Source organism: Rhineura floridana, chromosome 3 (genome assembly GCF_030035675.1).
Source record: "Rhineura floridana isolate rRhiFlo1 chromosome 3, rRhiFlo1.hap2, whole genome shotgun sequence".
Lineage (NCBI taxonomy): Eukaryota > Metazoa > Chordata > Lepidosauria > Squamata > Rhineuridae > Rhineura > Rhineura floridana.
In genome coordinates this window covers 166,025,634-166,049,298 of record NC_084482.1, presented here as the reverse complement: position 1 = coordinate 166,049,298, position 23,665 = coordinate 166,025,634, and the positions used below count along the sequence as shown (strand labels likewise).

Sequence of the window (23,665 nt, the reverse complement as noted above, 5' to 3'; positions counted from 1 at the left end):
CAAGGTCCAGGAATCCACACAAGCACCAGAACTTCACAGTGGACATCAGTCACCTATTGGTGAACCAAGCAATAGAACCTATCCTAAGTCAGGAACGGGAAAGGAGTGTATACCATTTTCTTTCTAGTTTTGAAGAAAAATGGGAGTACCAGGGCAATACTTGACCTCAAGTGGCTCAACAAGAAAGTGGCTTACAAACGCTTCCAGATGGAAACGGTCAAGTCCATCTTGGAGGCCATCACGCAGAACGACTGGATGGCGTCCATAGACTTGTCAGAGGCCTATCTTCATATTCCTATCCACAGGGAACACAGAAAATACCTGTGCTTCTGCTATGGTCAGAACCATTTTCAATACAGAGCACTCCCCTTTGGGCTCACCTCTTCCCCCAGGGTTTTCACAAAGCTCCTGGTGGCTCTGGTGGTGCATCTGAGAACTCTTGGGGTGAGGCTACACCCTTACCTAGATGACCTATTGATCACGGCACCATCACGAGTTCAGTGCCACAAGAATGTGGAAACCACTCTGGAGTGCCTTCAGATGCACGGGTTCGTCGTAAACATGGACAAGACCATGTTGGTACCGTTGCAGGTGATTTCGTTTCTAGGGGTGTTGATAGACTCAAAGAACTTCCAGAACCGGCTCACCAAAGAGAGGGTCTCCAAGATTCAGACTCTAACACAGAAGGTGGTCGCCTCAGAGTCGATAAATCTGAGGACCTTGGCCAAGCTACATGGCATGCTGGTGTCCTGTCAGGACTTAGTAAGCTGGTCCTGGTTCCACTCCTGCCTGTTACTTCAAAGGCTAATTCCATTTCAACTCCAGATCTCCCAGTCAAAACACATGTTGATACCAGTTCCTCAGAACCTACGCCAACAATTGAGATGGTGGCTGGACTCCCATCGATTGGCACAGGGGGTGAGTCTACAATCCCCAGTTCGCAAAATAGTGATGATGGATGCAAGCATGTTCGGCTGGGGAGCACACTTGGATACGCATGTGGCTCAAGGGATGTGGTCTACCAACGAAACCAAGCAGAGCATCAACTGGCTAGAGCTTTGGGCAGTGCAGCTAGCATTGCTGACCTTTGCACCGCACATCAGGGGTTGCCACGTCCTTGTTCGGACCAACATTTCATTGAAAGCATATCTCAGGGAGGGACCAGGTCAAGGACCCTGATGGAAGCGGCACAGCGCATTTTCAACTGGACTTGCTGTCCCTGCAGGTGGAACACATGGCGGGGCTTTGGAATGTGAAGGCGGACTGGCTGAGTCAGACCAGGATCTCCGACTCGGAGTGGTAGTTGCATCCGGAGGTTTTTCATTAGGTGACCGAATGATTTGGTTGTCCAGTCATCAGCCTCTTCGTAGACACAATGCTCAGGTCAACCTGTTTTTTCTCTTGGTATCAGACCCAAGGGATACAAGGAGTGGATGCCTTACTAGTGGATTGGCCGGAGGGCCTATTGTATGCCTTTCCCCCCTTCAATCTCTTACTACAAACTAGCAAGAGGATCAGGATGTTGAGGGCAGAGGTGATCCTGATAGCACCCTTTTGGCCAAGGAGGCTATGGTTCCCAGAACTAATGCATTTGGCCTCAAGGAAGCCATGGACACTGCCTCACAGGAAGGACCTGTTGAGGCAAGGCCTAGTGGTTCATCGCAGGCCAGAACTCTTTCGACTGACAGCATGGTGGTTGAGCGGTTCTGGTTGAAGGAGCTGGATTTTCCTAGGGGCTGTGTTGGACACCTTACTAGCCTCCAGAAAGGCTTCAACTAACATGGCATATAGTTCCACATGGAGGGCCTTTCTTATCTGATGTCAGGTGAAGAGGAGGGACCCATCTTCCAGGAACATGGCAGATATCTGCAGAGATTTCTGCAGTCAGGTTTGGACAAGGGTCTTAGCACCAGCACAATTAAACAACAGGCATCAGCCCTTTGCAGTGTACTAGGATGCAGGGGAGATTTCTCTGTTTCTTCACACCCACTCTTTAATGGTTTATCAGAGGGATGGGCCTGAGGAACCCTCCGGTGGTCCATTGTTTCCCCTTGTGGAACCTCAACTGGGTCCTTATAGCTTTCAGGGCGGGTCCTTTTGAACCAGTAGCCACATGCAGCTTAAAATTACTAACCCTGAAGACGGTTTTCCTGGTGGCAATTACCTCAGATCGATGAGTCTCAGAGCTCGGGGCTCTCTCTTCTGATTCTCAGCTGTGTATTTTTCATGCAGATAGAGTGATTTTGAGGACAGACCCCTCCTTCGTTTCCAAGATCAATTCGCTTTTTCACAGGGCTCAGGAGGTGGTTTTGCCATCATTTTGCCCGAATCCTTCCCGTAGGGAGAAGGCATGGCACACCCTAGATAGGGCTCTCCGTTTATACCTGGACAGGACGTCAGGGTTCAGAAAATCAGAGGCACTGTTTGTATCCTTTGGAGGGACCTCCCAAGGATGTAAGGCTTCCCCATCCTTGATTTCCTGCTGGCTTAAGGAGGCAATAGTTCAGGCCTACCAGTCATTGGGAAAATCTCCCCTGGGGGGTTTAACATCACATTCTTTGAGGGGGGCTTCTACCTCAGCAGCATATAAGGGTAGCTTCCCCATACTAGACATTTGTAGGGCAGCCACATGGGCTTCAGTTCACATGTTTGCTAGACAGGCCTCTGCTGATGCAGCCTTTGGGCGGAAAGTACTGCAGAGGGTGATTAGGATGTGACCTGTACTCCCGGAATCCCACTCTAGTTAAGGGCTCTGATATATCCCAAGGCCAATGTCTGGTCTCCACGAACCTCCAGGGAAAAACGGACATTCTTACTGTGAATTTCTATTCCTGAGGGTTCCTGGAGGACAGCCCCCGCCGCTTCATTCCAGGGTTTTTCAGGCAATGCAGGTCAGGGGCTAGCAGCTTCTGCCAGCGCCTTACACGTGGGGTGGTAGTTATGGCCACCAGGGGATTTCCTGGCAATTTTCTACTCCTTCAATTTATGTTCAAGTCAGGGAACATCAGAAGGATGCACTCCAATACTCGAGTCAGGTGATCCGGGTTTGTGTGAAGGGGTGATCTTGCTTGTCTGGAGAGAGCGAGATGGCCCCTCCCCCAGGGTGAAGCCATCTGAAGTGGATCCAGCCCACTGATCCAGAGGGAGGCGCCATTCCCAAGGCCAATGATTGTCCTCCAGAAACCACAGGGGAATAGAAATTCACAGTAGGAATTTCCGTTTTTATCTCTGTGGTGCCCAAACTACTGGCTCAGTTTATTCTCTACTTGCCAATGTGGACAGTACAGTATGGAGAAACTTTATTAATGCCCGTACTGCTGGGGTAAACTAAGTATACAAAACTTTATTCCTACTACAACTGTTCCAGTTAAGGACCAGTTAAGACAGATGTCATTAATAGGACTTAAAATCATATTACATTGACCCAGCTTCAAAGCAGTGTAAGAGTTTTACTTAAAATCTGTAATCAATGCTGTATCAGGCGAGTTATTCTCTTTGGTATCCTTCATTATTTACAGATCCAACACGGTTTATGGTGGCGCCTAACAGCATGGATGTTACTGCTGGCGAAAGTATTCTTCTGCCTTGCCAGGTATCTCATGATCACCCGCTAGATATTATGTTTACTTGGTCATTTAATGGACACCAGATAGACTTTGAAAAAGATGGGGATCACTTTGAAAGAGTTGGCGGGGTAAGTATCACTATTAGTAATCCACCAAGGCTATTCTTCATGAATGCTGAGCATTTCAGCAGTGAGCAAGATATGCTTATGGAAATAGTTATGCATTCACAACTCTGTTATCTGTCTTGACAGGGTCCATCACTGGGTTTGTACATACCTATACCATCAAACTGTAGTAGTTTGCAACAGAATAACTTCAGCAGTAAGATAGTTCACTTTTGTATTGCTTATAGTGCCATTTTAGTTCTTTCCCTTAAGCTGACAGTTGTTCAAGAATGTATGTGAATGCATGCATTGAACAGAGCAGCCTTTTGTGAAAACAAACATATATTTAACTGACCAATCCTAATGAGAGGCCAGGGAGGCATGGATCAGTGGATCCTCTGCTGCATCCAAAACCCTGCCAGCTGCTACCACCAGGATGGAAGGTGGGAGAGGTTTTTTGCAACACCAGTTCCAGGCTGGTGTAGCTGAGGACCCTATAGGTCATATCCTTTGGGCAATCCATGGAGCTTAGGATCAAGCAGATCCCAACCTTCCAATGCTCTCCTTCAAAACATCCTGTGTTAGGGCCTTTCTACTGACTGCTGGAAGACTGCCAGTAGTAGCATACCACCTATTTGGCTGCAGCTGGGGCCTTCTGCTGCAATGGAATCCAACACCAGTACTCCTCTCCACTAGTATAGACCAATGGAGGAGATAGTATGCACATCCTACACTGCACCCCAGGCAATGTCGAGGTGGGGGATAGGATTGCAGCCTAATTCTTTAGAAAGGTTCTTTCTAGTTGGTTCACTTGGCTGACAATTTTTGCATGTTAGTTGCATTGTTCAAAGAGTAATTTCTCAGAAATCTTTGCTTTTCAGAAGAAGCAGCTCATTAGCAAAATGTAACAAATGTTAGCCTTTGCACTCACATAGAAACAAATGGGAAGTTGTCTTTATCATTTGTCGGTATACTGTGTTATTTGTCATCATCACATTCTCCAGTTTAAAAAAAATATTTTTGCTAAGCATGAAGTCAAAGATGGTGACTGAGAGGCAGATTGCCACCTCTTCTGTATCATGGAGATCAACTATATTTAGGATAATATACTACAATAATCACAAATGGCACATGGCAAGCTGTTCTTTGAAGTTGAAATGTTCTATATCACATAAAAGGCATGTCACTACTATATGGAAATGTGTTGCTCTCATGGCGTAATAGGAGATACATGAGAGCCCACTGCTCATCACCTTGTCTTTACCCTTCTCATCAGAACACAGAATAATCAAGCTTGCCCACATAACTGGGCTCTGTTTTAACCCCTGCTTCTGTTGTAGCTGTCTGTCAGATGCAGACTTTCAGCCATGCTTGTGGTTCCACTGAAGAGCCAAGCCGTTCTCTTCACCATCCCTTACTCCTGTCTCCTAAGGGAATGGGGGATTCAGAAACATTTGAGAAACTTGGGCCAGAATTTAAAGAACTGTAGAGCTAGTTATAGAACTACAAAGAGATTTTACACTCATCAATCAGCTACCGTCTCTCTGCTTTCCATGCATGGCAAACTGCTTTTTAACCAAAGACACAGCTGTTGAAATGGCAGAAAGTCAAAACTTTCACTGGTCTAGTACAAGGACCTTTCCTGATCCTAAGAAGCTTTTTGGAACCTAGCCACTATCTAGTTTATCCTACTCCACATTATGCAATGCTGTTTGAGTTTACTATAGTTATAGCCCTATGTGCTTGCATGCTTCCTCCAATATCTCTTCTCTGGCACAACCATGAGATCAGAAGCATTCACTTCCTTTTTAAACTAACCAGAATTCCTTGTTACATCTGAACTCAGGGGAACTATGGTTACTGAGAAAAGGCCATAATCAAACTTTGGTTTATGATCATGGCTTGTTCTCAAACCATGATTTGAGCTAACCAGAGTTCCTTGAATTTGTGCATGATGAGAAACTGATTTGTTTAAAAGAAGAAATGAAAGCTTCTGATCTCCTTGCTACTGCATCAGAGAAGAAAGGAGGCGAGAGAACATGAGTTTGAGGCTTACTGAAGCACAGGCATGTGGCAGTAAACTATGGTTTAGGTTAGATCTGAACTATCTTTCTATTCTGTTTGCCTATGTTAAATTATATGTGCATGTAAATAGGAAATGGGTATAATACAGCTGGACCACAGCAGGCTGTTTTTCTTGCCTTTAATGTCTTGCTGGTCAAATATTTTAAATCTATATTATTCATTTTAAAGCTTTTCTTAAAAAAAATTTCACAAACATTTAACTTCGTAGAAAATGTGTAGATTTCAGAAAGTTAAAAAAAAAAAGCCCACATATAAGAAATGTTCAGGCTAAAAACAGAAAATAAGAAATAAAAAGGTTCCAGCAGAAACCTTGTAATCCTTTCCCCTTTCTCATCCTCTAACCTGCCCCAGTAGAATTTGCCAAAAGAAAGGGGTCAAGAGTTGTACCTGCATTTCTGTAATATTGTGAGAAAACAAATATCAGCTAGATGTCAGCTGTCACTGTTGTTGGCAATTACTTATAAAGCACTATTTTTTGGCAAAAAGCTTTACCACCTGCAGGGTGTTTTTTTTAAACCTCACAGTCCTCATGTTGAATGGTCATCAGCCATTTTAAGATGAGCTGAGACTGAGAGCTTGTAATTTGCCTAAAGCTACCATGTAAAACAGGTGTTACTTGAACTCAGCCATCCCAGATCCATGATAAATTCTGTACCCACTGGGCCAGACTGATTTTCATCCTGTAAGCAGGAGAGGAAATTGTAGTTGCAAACATTAGCTGCCATCCCTTGACTGTCAAGACAGGTGTTGAAAAGCTAAAAGCTGTGGAAGATAAAATGAATCACTTAAAAGTTCTGCCCTGCAGGGGGCATAGCAGCAGCAACGACAGCTGTTACTTGCAATTACACATAATTGTATCCCCAAACCCAGAAATGTGTTCTGTATTAATATTCTTCAATTAAAAGACTGCAACTGCAATCTTATGCTAAGATTTCTGACTTGTTAAGCACAGTGCCTAGTGGACTGAGGAAACATTTTTGGAGGCACACAATCATGCAGAACCATAATTAGTTACATACAATTGGCAATCAGACATGAGCATTTGGCATTTGGAGAAACAAATTATCCTTGTTCCATGCTAGGTGGTGCAAGTATCCTCAGAGAGCACTGCCCTCACGACCTTTTAATACAAAAACCAGGCAATCGAAATGCTGGCTGTGGAAGCAACTGCCAATGCTCCTAATTTTGGCTGGTGTTCACTTGTTAAATGGACATAGGAGGAATACAGACATCTGAATACCAATGAAGGCTATAAATTGGAGTCTGGAGCATGGCACAGCAAAGCCTACATTTTGTCAAAACACATTTGCAGTAACAGTTTGACTGAGCTGAAGTTCCTGTGTCCCTTACAGGCAACCATCCTTTCAGCTCTTATCTTCAAGGAAAGTTCACATATACTAAATAGGCCATGGTATTCATTGTGATCGTTTTCATCAGTTGATGTAAAATAAATCCATTAGTCACAGTGTCCTTCATGTGATAATGATGTTTAGAGCTCATTAAAAAGTAATTGTAACCACTTTCCACTACTTTATCAGCAGGATTCAGCTGGTGATTTGATGATCAGAAGTATCCAGCTGAATCATGCTGGAAAATATGTCTGCATGGTGCAAACAAGTGTGGACAAGCTATCAGCTGCTGCAGACCTGATTGTAAGAGGTATTTGAATTTTGTTGCTGTTGTTGCAAAACTACTGTTCATCAACTGCTGCTGTGGATAATAATAACATAAAGTACCAATTGAAAGAGTTCACTGTCACTCTAACTAGTAAACCGCAAAGTACCACTGTACAAACTACAAGGGGGTGTGTGTCTTACAGTCAACCTAGAATTGTAACAATATGCATAATTAATAATTTATTAATTATGTAGGCAATTTAAGTATTGATGTCAGCATTAATCTGCTGAATTTTGATGTATACAGAAGCAGCTTTTTATGTAACAATATGCTTTCTCAGAAATCCTGAGGTTGCCTATACTCACCCGTGGGAAGGAAACTTTGACATCCATGCTTCATGTGAACACAGAGTTTCCCCTTATGTGATTTCAGCTGGGGTTGTGGAAGAGTCAGGCAGCAACAATTTCCTTGCAGGCTTTGCGCTTTCACATATTTGCATGTGTATGTGCACATACTGCCTTCATCAGACTTTTTATGGCACTTCAGTGGGTCACTTTATTGAGCAAAGGGGGGTAGGGATAAAGACTCTGTTCTTCTGCTTTCCCTAGTTTAAGCATTCTTCCGTGAATGTATATCTGCTATAATGTACAAATGATGGCTCATCATAGGAAATAAATGTCAACAGAAACTAATGATTTTTGTCCCATGCAATGGCCACTTCAGTCAGTGCTTCTTAAATGTACAGATGGTGTAATGTGCAAATAATGGCTTACACAGAAAATTGAAAACCAGTAACCTTTGTGCCATACATTGGCTACTTCAGCTAAACAGTTGTCTAAGGGTGGTCATGCCTGGATTATTCAAGTAGCCAAGCTCAATCAAATTGTAACTGGTTGCTGGTAGAGTTAAAGCTGATCAATATATAGATGGATTTGTAGTTGAGAGCTGAACACTAAATTTGCAGTGATTTTGTCATAGTCCAGTGCTAGTAGACTAAATTCTGTTTTCTGACATTTTGCTCTGTCCAGAAAATGTTATGGCACTATTGACTAGGGACAGTGAGATGTTAGTTCACTAAAAAGAATGTCAGATTTCAGGATATAGTGTGTCCCTACATATTTCCTGCTTTTGTTGGTTTTCATGTTGGTTGTTACAAGATTTATTTATTTTAGTTAGAGTTTATTTCTAGCCCACCTTTCAGCCAAAAAGGTCCTCAAGGTGGCTTACAAAGACATAAACTAGGGCATAACCACAGTACAAACTTAAGCTGGTTTAATGATCATTCCCACCACCCATAGAACTCAGGGAAGTGTGGTGCTGTGAGAAAGGGTAAAGATATCCAACACAGAATCTTTATTACTCATTAAATTATAGATCCCAGGATTCTTTGGCAGATGCTATGACAACCATAATGCTATATTTGTCATGTGCTTAGAACCTAACTTTCTTAACTGCCATCTATTAGAAAACCTTTTCCCCCCAGTCTGCACTGTGACAATATTCACTTATTTAAGCATTTTTATGCAACCTTTTATAATTGAGACCTTCAAGGCAAATAAGCATAAGCACAGTAGTTACAGCTGGATCCTGCCAGTCGCCCAGTACTTACCCACCCCCACAACCCAACTTTGACAGTTGGGTGGGGCCACCAATACCATAAATCACCTGATGTCACAGTGAAATTAGGTGACTTATTTTGAAATCAAACTGTGTGGGCAAAGGCACAGGGCTTTGCCAGTGCTGACAATCAGCTGATTGGTGGTGCTGGCAAAGCCCTGTGTCTTTGCAGCACTGATTATCATGGTGGCACTTCCAAAGCCACAGGGCTTTGCAAGCACTAACAAGCCTCACTTTTGGCATGGAACAATATAGGATATCAGGTGTAGGACAGGTGGCATGGCTTGGCTGAAACAGCCTTACGGGCCAAGTGGTAAAGCCTTGTAGGCCTAATTAGATCTACAGGAGGTTCCTCACCACAGAGATATTACATAAAGCAAGAGATAGAGCACCAGCAGGGGGCAAGGCAAAATCAGTATAGAGAATTTCAATGACCACAGTCCAAGTCCCTGTCCAAAACCCCATATGCTTCATGCTGCAAGGCAAACAGTGAAACAGGTAGACAGAACCATTTGGTGTTCCACAGCTTAGGCACCACAACCAGAAAGCGGTGTCTCTTTCCCCCTCTGACTATACTTCAAATGACAGAGCAACAGATAACAGAGCCTCTGTGTTAATCACAGTGCCCAGGTGAGCTCATATAGAAAGAGACAGTCTTGAAAATGATGGGGGACCAGGGAGTGGTTTGGATATGCCTGAATTAAGTACATTCAGTTTAGGTTTGCTGTTTTTTTTCCGGAATAGATGATTGCCTGGGAATTCCACTCACATTAGAGGAAGGACTAGTTATCTAATGTATAATAATATGATGGCCAAATTGAGCCCTTTTACCTTTAGGCAAGGAGAGTTTGGTCACTTTGTTTTTATTCCCAGTTTACTGTCTTAAGTAGACTGAAATTGCTAACATCACTGTTATTTCATTGTCCTATGCTTTTTGTCTAAAATGTTATGCTTTTGGATTATGAATGCTGTGGTCCGTTCTTAACCTCCAGAAATTCAGAGAAGAAGCCATCCAACTCTAGCCAGGAGAGAGGAGGAGGGAGAATGGGAAATGTGATCATTGTCCATTTAAGAAGACAGCAGTGGTTTATCAGCTGTTCCCTCATGGGAGCAAGATATATTGTTGCTGCACTAAATGCACACTCAATTTAATGAGGACAAGACCCAATGAGCAGTTTAAATACCAATAAATTAGGCTGCTAAATATTTAAAATCTGTAATACTTGAAGTTCTTAACTGAAAGTATATGCATCATTTTATAGGAAATCTTAAATTTTACAAGGAGTGTGTTAGAAGAAAATGTATTGCAAGAAGCCAGTGAATTCGGTTAATGACTTTATTCCTGCATTTTGAATTTCCTCCCCCCCCGCCCTTCTTTCAAAAGGCATATTCCTAGCCCATGGCACCATCTACTGGATAGAAGAAAGCAACATTTGAGCTTTTTCCTCACTTGCTGGTGACAGCTAGTGATGGAAAGGCATATGGCCTGTTCAGTCAAATATTCTATCGTAGAACTTGACTTGAGCAGAAAAACTAGTTGTCACTAAAATTTCCTTTCTGTTATACTGACTGCATACATTTTAAGTATATCGCCTTCACGGCACCATTACATATGACTGAAATAAACCTGCAGATGATAAAAAAGCAAATAAGTCTGTGACACCTTATTAACTCGGATCTTTAGTTTAGCATAAGCTTTCTGAATTCGTTTTTTATTATTTGATTTATATCCTGCCCTTCCTCCCAGCAGGAGCCCAGGGCGGCAAACAAAAGCCCAGGATGGCAAGCAATATGTTGTGTTGTTGCCTGTAGAAACTCACCACCAAATAAATCAGTTAGGTTTTAGCTACCACAGCCTTTTAGCTCCATCATTTTTAACACTCTTTTGGATTCTGAATGTCATATGTGTTTGAATAAATATCCAAATGCCCATCCAATGAAACTAAAATAATGTGAGTGAATATCTGCATTCAGATATGTGTCCAAACAAGTGTGCCCTCTATCTGTACTGAATTACTTTCAATGGGACACACATTTGGATGGGCACTCCCAAACGTTTGCCAGTAGTCTTTCATAACTACACACAGTTAGTGGTGGATTAAGGAGGCAGAAAGTCTTGCAACATCCAAGATCAGCTCAGGTCAAACTTTTACTGCTCGAGGCCAATGGCCATTGCAAAAATTCAGATAGGCTCAAAGGTATACAACAAATCACATTTGCAAATACAAATATACTAGGTACGTAAAACAGACTAAATAAAATCCAGAATCAAGTTTTTAAAAAATAAAACAAGGGATAAGAAAAACAACGAATAAAATAGATAGTAAAATTATCCTAAAGTCATGTCATGACCATGACAATTTATAGCTATGTCTGAAAGCATGTTTGTATGGATCCTTGCAACACCCAGTGCAGAGACCAATATCTGACAACAAATATCTTTTCTGAGACAATTTTTGAGTATAATTCCAAATAAAATTGTATCCAGAAACTTAAAACAGGGATACAAAATAAGATGTAATGCAGAAGATCTTCTACCTCAGCATCTATCATCCCATCAGTTTAATAAATGTGATAGCCAAGATGTACGGTAAATTCCTTCTCCAGAAACTAGAACAGTGGGCGGAAACAAACCAGCTCATATCCCCTGAACAGATTGGATTCAGGAAAGGGTCTTCAGCGATAGACCATTGTCTCACATTATATTTTCTGGCAAAAAAGAATATTATGGGCCCAGTAAAACATCTTTATGCAGCTTTCGTAGACCTGGCTGCAGCATTCGATTCAGTGGATAGAAATACCTTATGGTTAAAACTATTTAACATGGGAATTGACCGACGGCTGTTATTTCTTATAAGAGCCTTATATAATGATACTAATGCTCAGGTCAGGATTGACCATCAGGGAAACATGACCCCCCCCGATAGTGGCAGAGAGGGGTGTCAAGCAGGGTTGCCCATTAGCTCCCTTATTATTCAATCTGTTCGTAAATAAAATAATTCTAAATCTTTCAGATCAGCAATACTTCCCTCCCTCTATCGGGCAAAGGAAAGTAGCTACATTATTCTATGCTGATGACATGGTTTTGCTCTCTTTGGCCCCTACTGGCATGAGAAAGATGATAAAAAGCCTACATGCTCTTTGCAAAACAGAAAGATTGAATATAAATTATGGAAAAACAAAAATTATGGTTTTCGGCAAAAGACCCGTGATTCATCGCTGGTCTCTGGAAAATCACAATCTAGAACAGTGCCGAAACTTTAAGTATCTGGGGGTGACCTTCTCAGACAGCCTCTCCTGGAAACACCACCTTTACTCCATAAAGCAACTAGCAATAAAAACTGTGGGGGCAATCTTAAAATTCTACCGATCCCCCGGGGGCAACCTGATTCTGCCAGCCTTAAAGATATTCGAGGCCAAAGTAATTTCACATGTTATATATGGCGCACCGTTCTGGGGATGGGAAGCTGCATCTATCACAACCCTAGAGACCATCCAGACAAACTTTCTTAAGCGCCTATTATTTCTCCCTCCTGGAACTTCTGCAGCTATGCTTCGGGCAGAGATCGGTATCCCTCCGCTCAGCGCCCACATACACCTAGCTCTTCTGAGATTTGCAAGAACCTTTACCGCGATACAAGGTAAAGAATTACTAAAATGTTGTTTTTGCCACCCCTTCTCAAACAAAATCTGGGGCAGCAAAATAGAAGAATTATTGCACAGATACCACCTAACTCCTCAGCAATTTTATACTATAGGCTCAAATAAGACGCTTCGAGAAACGATTTTTAACCATTGTAAATATTTAGACAGACTTACTTTACTTAATTCTCATGCAGCCCCATGGTATTGGAGATTTAAAACGGACCCTATTTGTTCCCAATATCTTCTGCACCCGCTTCACATTAATTTAAGACATGCATTCACTGCACTTCGATTTTTCACTCTTCCTAATGCTGACAGACTGGGCTCAATAGCAAACGTTCCTAAGAATTTGAGAAAATGTGTATGCGATTTAAACGTGAAGGAAGATCTCCCGCACATTTTGCTATATTGCCCAATATATTAGAATCTTAGGCTTCACCTTTTGCAGGAATTGTTGGATGTAGATGGGTTGATTACGGATGAGGAAAAAATAGTCTTTTTAATGTCAGATCAAAATTTTCAAATAACATGTAAGGTAGCTTTATTTGCTTTAATAGCTCAGAAACTGAGAGTTAAATTTATCGCAGAATCATCTTCCATAAATGCTACGAATATAATAAATGATAATATAAGAACATGATTATTGTTACTGTTATTTACTGACCTGCTGTTATAAACATTTTAGCTTATTCCTTTTTTTTGCACATATATATACATATACATATGTAAGTATATTCATTGTATTTTTTGTATCAAATATTATATCTTTGTGTATATTGCGTTGGCCTATGGCCCTGCAATTAATAAACTATGCTATGCTAATAATTTTTATATAGCAAAAACCACCTAGAAAATGTTGAACTTAGAGCTGTAATTTTATCAGATAATGTGCTTTCCTTAAAAATCCTCTCTCTAAATATAACATGTGCGTTTGGGATGACCAAAGTGTGTACAGAGATCCAAGTATCTTATTATATCTGGAGCCCCAGTCCTTACAATTCTGTAACCTGAGATGACACAATTTAGAAAGAGCAGTTTTCTAGGTTTGTTTTAAAAAATAGTTAATATAATTATATAGCATGTGGGCTTGACTCATAATTGAAGAAAATCCAACTTCTGTATGAATTCAAGCTGATGAAGTACTGGGGGCAGAACCAGCCTCTTTTTTTTTCTTTTTTTCAAAAGAACAGGTTCCAAATTAACAATTTAAGAATCATCCCAGCCACATACACAAAATCTGAGCCACTACCCTGCTTTGAAACAGTTTTAAAGCAGGGTCAGTTAGAAAGCCACCTTTCTATAACTTTTCTTAATATGGCCACCAAGGTTTTCTGGAGGTTTTGTCTTGAGATCACAGGCCAATATTTTCTTTAAAACTAGCATGCTTGCTTCTTTAGCCCTTGCTTACGTTACTATGCAGCCACAAGAGTGGCTGTATACTATAGTCAGCATGGACTTTTTGCATTCCTCAATGTTAAATTGAAAATACCTCCCATCCCATTCTGATGCTCATTGCATAAGCTCATTTCAAAACAAAACCTTACAAAACGTTTAGTCCTGAACTCAGAAACGCTTGCTTAACAACCCTCTAAATTTTCATGGCGATACACAAAACAGAGAGAATAGAGAGTTCAAAGTCTAAAAAGAGAGGAGAAAACACCCAGAGCCCTTTTGGACTTTTTTCTGTCAGAGTTCTCATAATCTGTTGAAATTCAATAAAAATCAGCCATGTTCACAGAGTACCTGTAATTCTATTACTGGCCTTGCCCCATACTCTGATCTTAATCTTCTGCAGTTTAAAAGTAAAAAAAAATGCCTGGCTGATTTTTCATTAATTTAAGAACTTTTGGCTTGAACCCAATGATAGTGTTGGGCATGATCAGTAAGAACCAACTGTCAGTGTTCTAAAAGCCAGAGTCACAGCTGCTGGGCTCGGCTAATCGGGGGGTCACAATCACACCAGACTTTGATTTCACTTCAGACAGTCATGGCTTCCCCCAATGAATCCTGGGAAGTGTAGTTAGTGAAGGGTGCTGAGAGGAGACTCCTATTCCCCTGACAGAGCTCCAGTGGCCAGACTGGTTTAACAGTCAGCCACTCTGACTGAAGCTCTGTGAGAGAAACAGGGCCTCTCCTAGCAACTGTCAGCACCCTTCACTAACTATACTTCCCAGGATTCTTTGAGAGAAGTCATGGCTATCCAAAGTGAAATAAAGGCCTGGTGTGGATGTGGCCAGGGACAGCTTTCATTTAAATTTGGGTGGGAGGCTTCATGTGTCTGCTGTAGAATAAAAAGGTGGGGGAAACCCTGAAAAGCAATGATACTGTTCACAATATTTTCCTTTTGGAAAGGAAAGGGGCATCCCCTCTGCTCAGTGCCCACCCACCCAATCTCCTCCCTTTCCCCTCCTCCTACCCCCTGCCCCTCCCCTGGGTCAGTGTTGGACCTGGGAGACCAGGGTTTGAATCCCCACAGAGCCATGAAGCTCACAGGGTGACCTTGGGCCAGTCACTGCCTCTCAGCGTCAGTGGAAGGCAATGGTAAAACCACCTCTGAATACCATTTACCATGAAAACACTATTCATACAGTCACCATAAGTCGAGATTGACTTGAAGGCAGTCCATTTCCATTTTCAAACATGATTGCACAGAAATAAATTCCATTGAACTCAAAAAGTATGCAAATGATCAAACCCACCCTCCCTTCTCCTCCCTCCTATCCCCTCCCTCTTGCCCCTTACTTTCCCCTTTCTTTGCCCCTCCTTCCCCATCCGCTTCCAATCCCCTCCTTCCCCCTCCTCCCCCTCCCCTTCCACCTTCCCATGGTCAGTTTTACGTATCCTAACCATGATTGCATAGGAGTAAATCCCATAGATCTCAATAAGCATGCAAATGATCATACCTGCCTTTCCCCTCCTTCCCCTCTCCTCTCCCTTACTCCTCCCCTCCCCTCTTACTCCTCCCCTGCCTACTCCAGCCATCCCTCCCTCCCCCCTGGTCAGTTTTACTGATCCTAAGCATGATTGCACAGGAGAAAATACCACTGAACTCAATAAACATGCAAATGATCAAACCTGTCCTCCTCCCCTCCTACTTGTGCCTGCTCCCATCCCCCTCCTCCCCTCTGCCCTTCCTCCCCACCCTCCTCCCCTCCCCATCCCCTGTGGTCAGTTTCACCTATCCTAAGCATGATTGCAGGGGAGTAAATCCCATTGAACTCAATAAGCATGCAAATGATCAATTCTCAGCAAACTTGCTATTTCTTACCTCCCAGATTAAACAGCAGAGAAATCTTTGAGATATTGTAGTGCCCTACAAATCTGTAAAAAAGCAAACACAATTTGGGGTGGTCTTTCACAGCCTTGGCTCTAGGATGGGGAAAGGAGGAGCCCCCTACTGAAAAGAGTTCCAAGATCTATAGGATCTACAGGACCACTCAATAAGCCATTAATTCACAGGCTAGCTTAAGAAATAAACTAGCCTGACCAGTAGAGCCGGTCTTTTGCTTGCATATCCCAACTTTAAGGACAAAATATGGACAAACCTGTCATGAATCCCTACCGTCAAGGCACAGGGACCATGCGTCAGACCCAAACCCCACCCTTAAGGAAATGGGACTGGAACCGAAAAATACCAATTCACCCCTGCCAAGGCTGTGCAATCCAACACCAACCCTGAAAGGTAGAAGGTAGGCTGCCACCACCCCTGTTACTGGTCCACTCAGAGCCAGGGGATCTCTGAGCCCAGGCAATAGGTAAAACCAAGATCCTATGAGGCAAGAGCCACAGTTACACTCCTTGCCAGGAACCTCTGGTTTAATACCTCAATTTAGAGTTAAGCTTTTAACTTCTTTCTCCCTCTTTGGTAGTTACGTGACTGAGATGGTCAAGGTGCTGAATTCAGAACCACCCTTTCTCTCAATGAACACACCAGGTTAAATAGAAGTAGCTTTATTAAAATATATAAGTGCACATCACCTATATAGCAGCAAGTAATCCTTTAAGACCATACACCCAAACAGGGATTTTGGTACAAACAAGAGGATTCACAGACACAACAAGAAAATAACAACCTTTTCTAGCCTAATACTTACACATGAGGTAGATGGTTGCAATGACTACTCTCCTAAGAGAGGTTGGCATCAGAACAACAAGAATGGAACTCTGCATAGTTGCCTCCCATAGGCAACTCTTAGGGAACCAGGAACCCTTTAGGTCAACTTCAGGGAACAAAAGCTTTGGGATTCCAGCCCTATACTTAAGGGAAAAGATCCTAATGGTCCCAGATTAATTATCCAATCAGGAATGGGCTGATGTAACCCCTTTCTAGATGTTTCTCCCTTTTGCGTGCCTTCAGGCCCCCCTCCCAACTGTGTTTCAAACTTCACAGGCCAAGAATGACCTTGGGTGCTAGGCACTTGCTAATCAGCACAGATAGCCAGGTGTTCATGTTTAGGCTTCTTTTTAACTGTCCTCAGCTGGAAAGTGAAACTCAGGATTTTGCTTTGTCAGAGGCCTGACTTTTCCTAACTGTAGAATCTCCCAGAGTCCCTTGCTAGAGCCAAGATATTACTTATGAGATTTTTAATAACTCATGAACATATACAGGTTCATGACACGCCCCTTTTCGGGAAGATGATGTCAGAACTCTGAACAGTTCTGCTTCATCGCCACAGCAACCAGGGATAAAAAAAAAAGCATCAGAAATTTACAATCAATACATCAAAATGCACAATATACATCATTAAAAGAAAAATATATCAATAATACAATAAAGCAAGTGAGCTACTTCTTGACTTATGCCTTCTACATAGGTTTCAAAAGCTATAAAGAAAATAGTACAAAATAACACCTAAGAGAAAAATTAAGGGACCCTTAAAATACCCAAAAATGTGAGACAGTAAAAAAGAAGACTTTATTAAATGAATAAAGAGATAAGATAAAAAATGGGGTAATCCAGAAGCTGGTCCAAAATCCAAAAAAGGTCATAAGCCATAAAATCAAATAGGGAACCAAAAAGCCATGTTAAAAGCATAAAAGAGTAAAACAACGTCTAAAAACAGTCCAAAGGTCATCATAGCCGGGAATCAGTCAGTGGGATAGGTATAAACAGGAATATCAGTCAACTGGAACAGATAGACAAGATAAGGCATCCTCAGCAGTCTCATGAGCATGAGTGCAAGTCAGAACCAGGTGTTTCCTAGAAAAATACTGCTTCATCATATTGACATGATAAACCTTAGGTTTCTTATGGGAGTTAGGGTCAACAAGCAGATAATTGGTGTCACTCAACTGGGCCTTGACAATAAGGGGACCTTCCCAGGCCACAGATAACTTATTGTCCACTTGGGCCTTCAATACCAGAACTTCTCACCCCTCAGCAAATTGCCTTGCCTTTGCCTGGGTATCATAATGGGCCTTCTGTTGTTGTTGAGCCTCCCCCAAATTCTCATGAGCAACGGCCAAAACATCCCTCAGAATATTCTGCAGATTTTGCAGGTAGGACACCACAGGCACAGATACAGACTCCAACCTTCCCTCCCACTCAGTCTTGAGCAACGACAAAGGCCCCACCAAATCCCTCCCAAAAACTAGTTGGTTGGGACTGTAGCCCAAGCTGGCAGAAGGTGTAGCCCTATAGGCAAACATCAGAAAAGGTAAAGCTACATCCCAATCTTTAGGATGTTCTAACACATAAGCTCTTAACATCCTATTAATGGTGGAATTAATTTTTTCACATAAACCATTCGAGGCATGATTTCCAGCAGTCGTGACGTGGTGCTCCATGCCAGCAAGTTCCCAAAGTTTTTTAATTAACTTGGCAACAAAGCCAGGTCCTTGGTCAGACAGGATAGTCTTAGGGAAACCCCAACGAGAAAATAACTCCAGCAGAGTTTTGGCGATAACTGGAGCAGTGATGGAGCTTAAAGGAATAGCTTCAGCAAATCTCGTGGCAAAGTCAATTACTGTCAGAATAAATCTTCTCCCAGTCTTGGTCGGATTGAAAGGGCCGATCACATCCACGGCCACTCAAGCAAAGGGGTCTGCCACAATCTGGGACACTTGTAGGGGTGCTTTGGGGTGATCACGCGCAAACCCTACATACTGACAAATATGACAGGATTTCACGTATTCCTTGACAGTTTTAGCGACTGAGGGCCAATAGAAGTGTTGGGTAACAGAAAACAAGGTTCGTTTAACCCCTAAGTGACCTGCAGTCACAACATCATGGGCCAGCCGCAATACATCCAATCGAAATGGCTTTGGGACAACCAGCTGGCTAGCCGGTTGCCAGTCCATGGAGTTCCCACGGGGAATATGTTCTTGGTAGAGCAAACCTTTGTCCCAATAAAATCTCACTTTTACAGTCTCTGATAAAGCAGGAGGGCTTCTTTCAGCTTCTTCCCTGCAGCTTTGCAAACTCACATCAAAGCTGTCTTAAATTCCTGAGAGCTGGCCACCGGTAGCTTACATTCCACTGCCCCCCCCGCTCTGGGCTGCAAAGGGGAACTTTTTTCCTGTTGCTCAGGCAGGCTCACATCTCTCTCTTCTGAAGCTCCTACTTCTTTCCCATCCTGGGGCAATTTCTCCACATTGTACTCCAAGGGTTTCAAAAGAGTTTGAGACCTGGTAAGAGCATTTATTTCAGCCCTACGTGCAGTCTCTTGCTGACTCAGAAAAAGTAGGTCAACTCCTATCAAAGTGTCCCATAACTGATTGTCCGAATGGACTATAACTCTATGGCGCCCAGTCCAATTCTTATATGAGAGCACCACATCAGCCACGGGAACTTGAACTGTCTTTTGACCATAAGTGGTAACAGTCAATTTAAGTCCAGGAACATATTGTTCTGGCTTTATTAAATGTTCAGCCACGCTTGTTATCTCACTCCCCGTGTCCACTCTCCCCATGACCTTAATACAATTAACATATATGGGCTCTGAGAACTGCGTTTGAGCCCATTCTTTACATTCAGGGGAAAGGAAGCTGGTGGAGTTTTTCTCAGGAGAAGAGCTATTATTTGCTCCTCCCTCCATTCCCATGTCTGTATTTCGAACAACACTCACCGAGATGGTTTTGACCACTGGTCCCCGAGGAGTTTCAGGGCGGTCTTGTGAGCTTGGGGCGAAGAATACAAAGTCTGACTCTTCCCCATCATTCTCTTCCACTGATGACCAAGATGAAATTTCTGGAGGCTCTTCCCCAGGTGCGTCCAAGTCTCTCACACGTACGACCGGCGCAACCTTTGGATTCTTCCTCACAGTGGGGTTAGGTTTAGGCAAAACCTCAGCACAGAAATTAGCTTGATGTACCTCTTTTCCGTATTTAAAGCACTTTATTACCTCTAAAGAGTTCTTTTGTAATCCAGGCACCGACAAGGTAGAGGCTGCTTTGGGGAATCTCGCCCCTCCTGATGGTTGCCATGGTTTCTGCATTCCTGAAGTCTCTCGCCCAAGCGGCTTGGCAGGAACATTCTCAGGTTTCCGAAATGGAGCAAACTGCTCACCTCCCGCTCTGTTTTTAAACATTCTGTCCGCTAAGGTGCCAGCTTCAGCAAGCGTTCATGGAGGACAGGACTATCAATGGCTACTAGCCATGATGGCTGTGCTCTGCCACCCTAGTCAGAGGCAGCATGCTTCTGAAAACCAGTTGCCGGAAGCCTCAGGAGGGGAGAGTGTTCTTGCACTCGGGTCCTGCTTGCGGGCTTCCCCCAGGCACCTGGTTGGCCACTGTGAGAACAGGATGCTGGACTAGATGGGCCACTGGCCTGATCCAGCAGGCTCTTCTTATGTTCTTATGTTCTTATATTGCTGATCCCTGACCAAAGCTGCCAGCTCTCGAGGAAGTCGTTTAAAAAACATTTCTTTAGCAAACAGGTCTAAAACTTGGCCTCGGGTCATAGCGTCTGCAGTATTAGCCCAGCGCTCTGCATTTCTGCCCATCCTGGCTGAAAATGCTGCAAAGCTCTCCTTGGGCTTCTTCTGGTCTGCTTCCAAGCGCCGAAAGCAGTCTTCAGTAGTCATAGCAAAATGTGATCTAGCTAAGGTGTAAAAATGATCAAAGTCATCAGCAAATTCCTCAGGAACGGAATTTAAAAGTTCGCGAAGCTCACCTTCAGCATTAATTCTTAATGCGCTCATCCAATGCCTTTTTGCTATGCCTTGATCTCTGCAAGCATGGGTAAAAACTTGAAAATAGGTAAAGATGTCATCCGTCTCACGGAAGGTCGGAAAAGCCTTTTTATAGAGGTCTGGTCTCCCATCTCGCGGTTGTCTCTGCTCACGAGCAAAACTCTCTCGACTCAGGCGGTCTTCCTTCATAACCTTAAATTGTAGAGTCAGCAACTGCATTTGTTTTGCTAGATAACGTTGCAGACTTTTGGGCAGTTCTTCCTCTTCCTCATCAGAGGCTTCTTCCTCCTCCTCACTTTCCTCAACTTGTTTAATCACGGTATCCTCCTCATACGCAGGAGGCTGAGCTGTAACTATCGGAGCAGACGCGCCTTCCTCCAGCTGTTCAAGCCGTCGAGGTAGCTCTCTTTCTGCCCTCTCTGCCACTTCTGTGACTTCAGTAGCCCCATTCTTTTGGGATCTGGTTTGAATTTTCTGCGACATTCTGCACTAGCCTCACTACCCAAAGTAATAAACGGTTGTGTCAGAAGTCTCTTTTTAATTTATAGCTTGCTGCAAGGCACTTATCTCATGCAGTGTGTTCACTAAGAGCAAGAATGGTCTTGATCCCAACCACTGCCAACCATGTCATGAATCCCTACCGTCAAGGCACAGGGACCATGCATCAGACCCAAACCCCACCCTTAAGGAAATGGGACTGGAACTGAAAAATACCAATTCACCCCTGCCAAGGCTGTGCAATCCAACACCAACCCTGAAAGGTAGAAGGTAGGCTGCCACCACCCCTGTTACTGGTCCACTCAGAGCCAGGGGATCTCTGAGCCCAGGCAATAGGTAAAACCAAGATCCTATGAGGCAAGAGCCACAGTTACACTCCTTGCCAGGAACCTCTGGTTTAATACCTCAATTTAGAGTTAAGCTTTTAACTTCTTTCTCCCTCTTTGGTAGTTACGTGACTGAGATGGTCAAGGTGCTGAATTCAGAACCACCCTTTCTCTCAATGAACACACCAGGTTAAATAGAAGTAGCTTTATTAAAATATATAAGTGCACATCACCTATATAGCAGCAAGTAATCCTTTAAGACCATACACCCAAACAGGGATTTTGGTACAAACAAGAGGATTCACAGACACAACAAGAAAATAACAACCTTTTCTAGCCTAATACTTACACATGAGGTAGATGGTTGCAATGACTACTCTCCTAAGAGAGGTTGGCATCAGAACAACAAGAATGGAACCCTGCGTAGTTGCCTCCCATAGGCAACTCTTAGGGAACCAGGAACCCTTTAGGTCAACTTCAGGGAACAAAAGCTTTGAGATTCCAGCCCTATACTTAAGGGAAAAGATCCTAACGGTCCCAGATTAATTATCCAATCAGGAATGGGCTGATGTAACCCCTTTCTAGATGTTTCTCCCTTTTGCGCACCTTCAGGCCCCCCTCCCAACTGTGTTTCAAACTTCACAGGCCATGAATGACCTTGGGTGCTAGGCACTTGCTAATCAGCACAGATAGCCAGGTGTTCATGTTTAGGCTTCTTCTTAACTGTCCTCAGCTGGAAAGTGAAACTCAGGATTTTGCTTTGTCAGAGGCCTGACTTTTCCTAACTGTAGAATCTCCCAGAGTCCCTTGCTTGAGCCAAGATATTACTTATGAGATTTTTAATAACTCATGAACATATACAGGTTCATGACAAAACCAACTGGTTCTCCATCGGAAAAGGGGTGAGACAGGGGTGTATTTTATCACCCTATTTGTTTAATCTATATGCAGAACATATCATACGGAAAGTGGGGTTAGACCAAGACGAAGGAAGTTTTAAGAATTGGAGGGAGAAATATCAATAATTTAAGGTATGCAGATGATACCACACTACTAGCAGAAACCAGTCATGATCTGAAATGAATCCTGATGAAAGTTAAAGAGGAAAGCACAAAAGCAGGACTACAGCTGAACATGAAGAAGACTAAAATAATAACAGAAGATTTAGGTAAATTCAAAGTTAATAATGAGGACATTGAACTTATCAAGGATTATCAATACCTTGGTGCAGTCATTAACCAAAATGGGGACAATAGTCAAGAAATCAGAAGAAGGCTAGGACTGGGGAGGGTAGCTATGAGAGAACTAGAAAAGTTCCTCAAATGCAAAGATGTGTCACTGAACACTAAAGTCAGGATCATTCAGACCATGGTATTCCTGATCTCTATGTATGGATGTGAAAGTTGGACAGTGAAAAAGGTGGATAAGAGAAAAATCCACTCATTTGAAATGTGATGTTGGAGGAGAGCTTTGCGGATGCCATGGAGCACGAAAAAGACAAATAATTGGGTGTTAGAACAAATTAAACCAGAACTATCACTAGAAGCTGAAATGATGAAACTGAGGTTATCATACTTTGGACACATCATGAGAAGACATGATTCACTAGAAAAGACAATAATGCTGGGAAAGACAGAAGGGAGTAGAAAAAGAGGAAGACCAAACAAGAGATGGATTGATTCCATAAAGGAAGCCACAAACCTGAACTTACAAGATCTGAACAGGGTGGTTTACAACAGATGCTACTGGATATTGCTGATCCATAGGGTCGCCATATGTCGTCATCTACCTGAAGGCACGTAACACACATATCCCAACTTTAGATACAAGATTACAGGCTTGAAGGAGACACAAAGATATCATCTATCTCATCCCTCAATCCCATAACAATGCCAGCGGAGCTGCACTGAAGGTTTAAAGGAAATATGTGGTTTTCCTCTTAGATGCCTGGCTATTATGTGGAATTGAGGCTCCAGCAAGACTGTAACAACCGAAAAGCATATATTTTTTTCACACACTGAAAATCATTGAATAGTAAATACTTTATTTTTTTTATTTATGTCCATTTTAAACAG

General features: G+C 42.8%; 1 protein-coding gene across 1 annotated transcript in view; it reads left to right on the top strand.

The window, feature by feature from the left end:
• LOC133380727 (contactin-4-like) overlaps nt 1-23,665 on the top strand; it is a 604,583-nt gene that overhangs the window by 556,204 nt on the left and 24,714 nt on the right. Inside the window, exons 13-14 of the mRNA XM_061618571.1 lie at nt 3,519-3,694; nt 7,294-7,414. Of these exons, the coding sequence (XP_061474555.1) occupies nt 3,519-3,694; nt 7,294-7,414 (297 nt within the window). The remainder of the gene's footprint in view (nt 1-3,518; nt 3,695-7,293; nt 7,415-23,665) is intronic.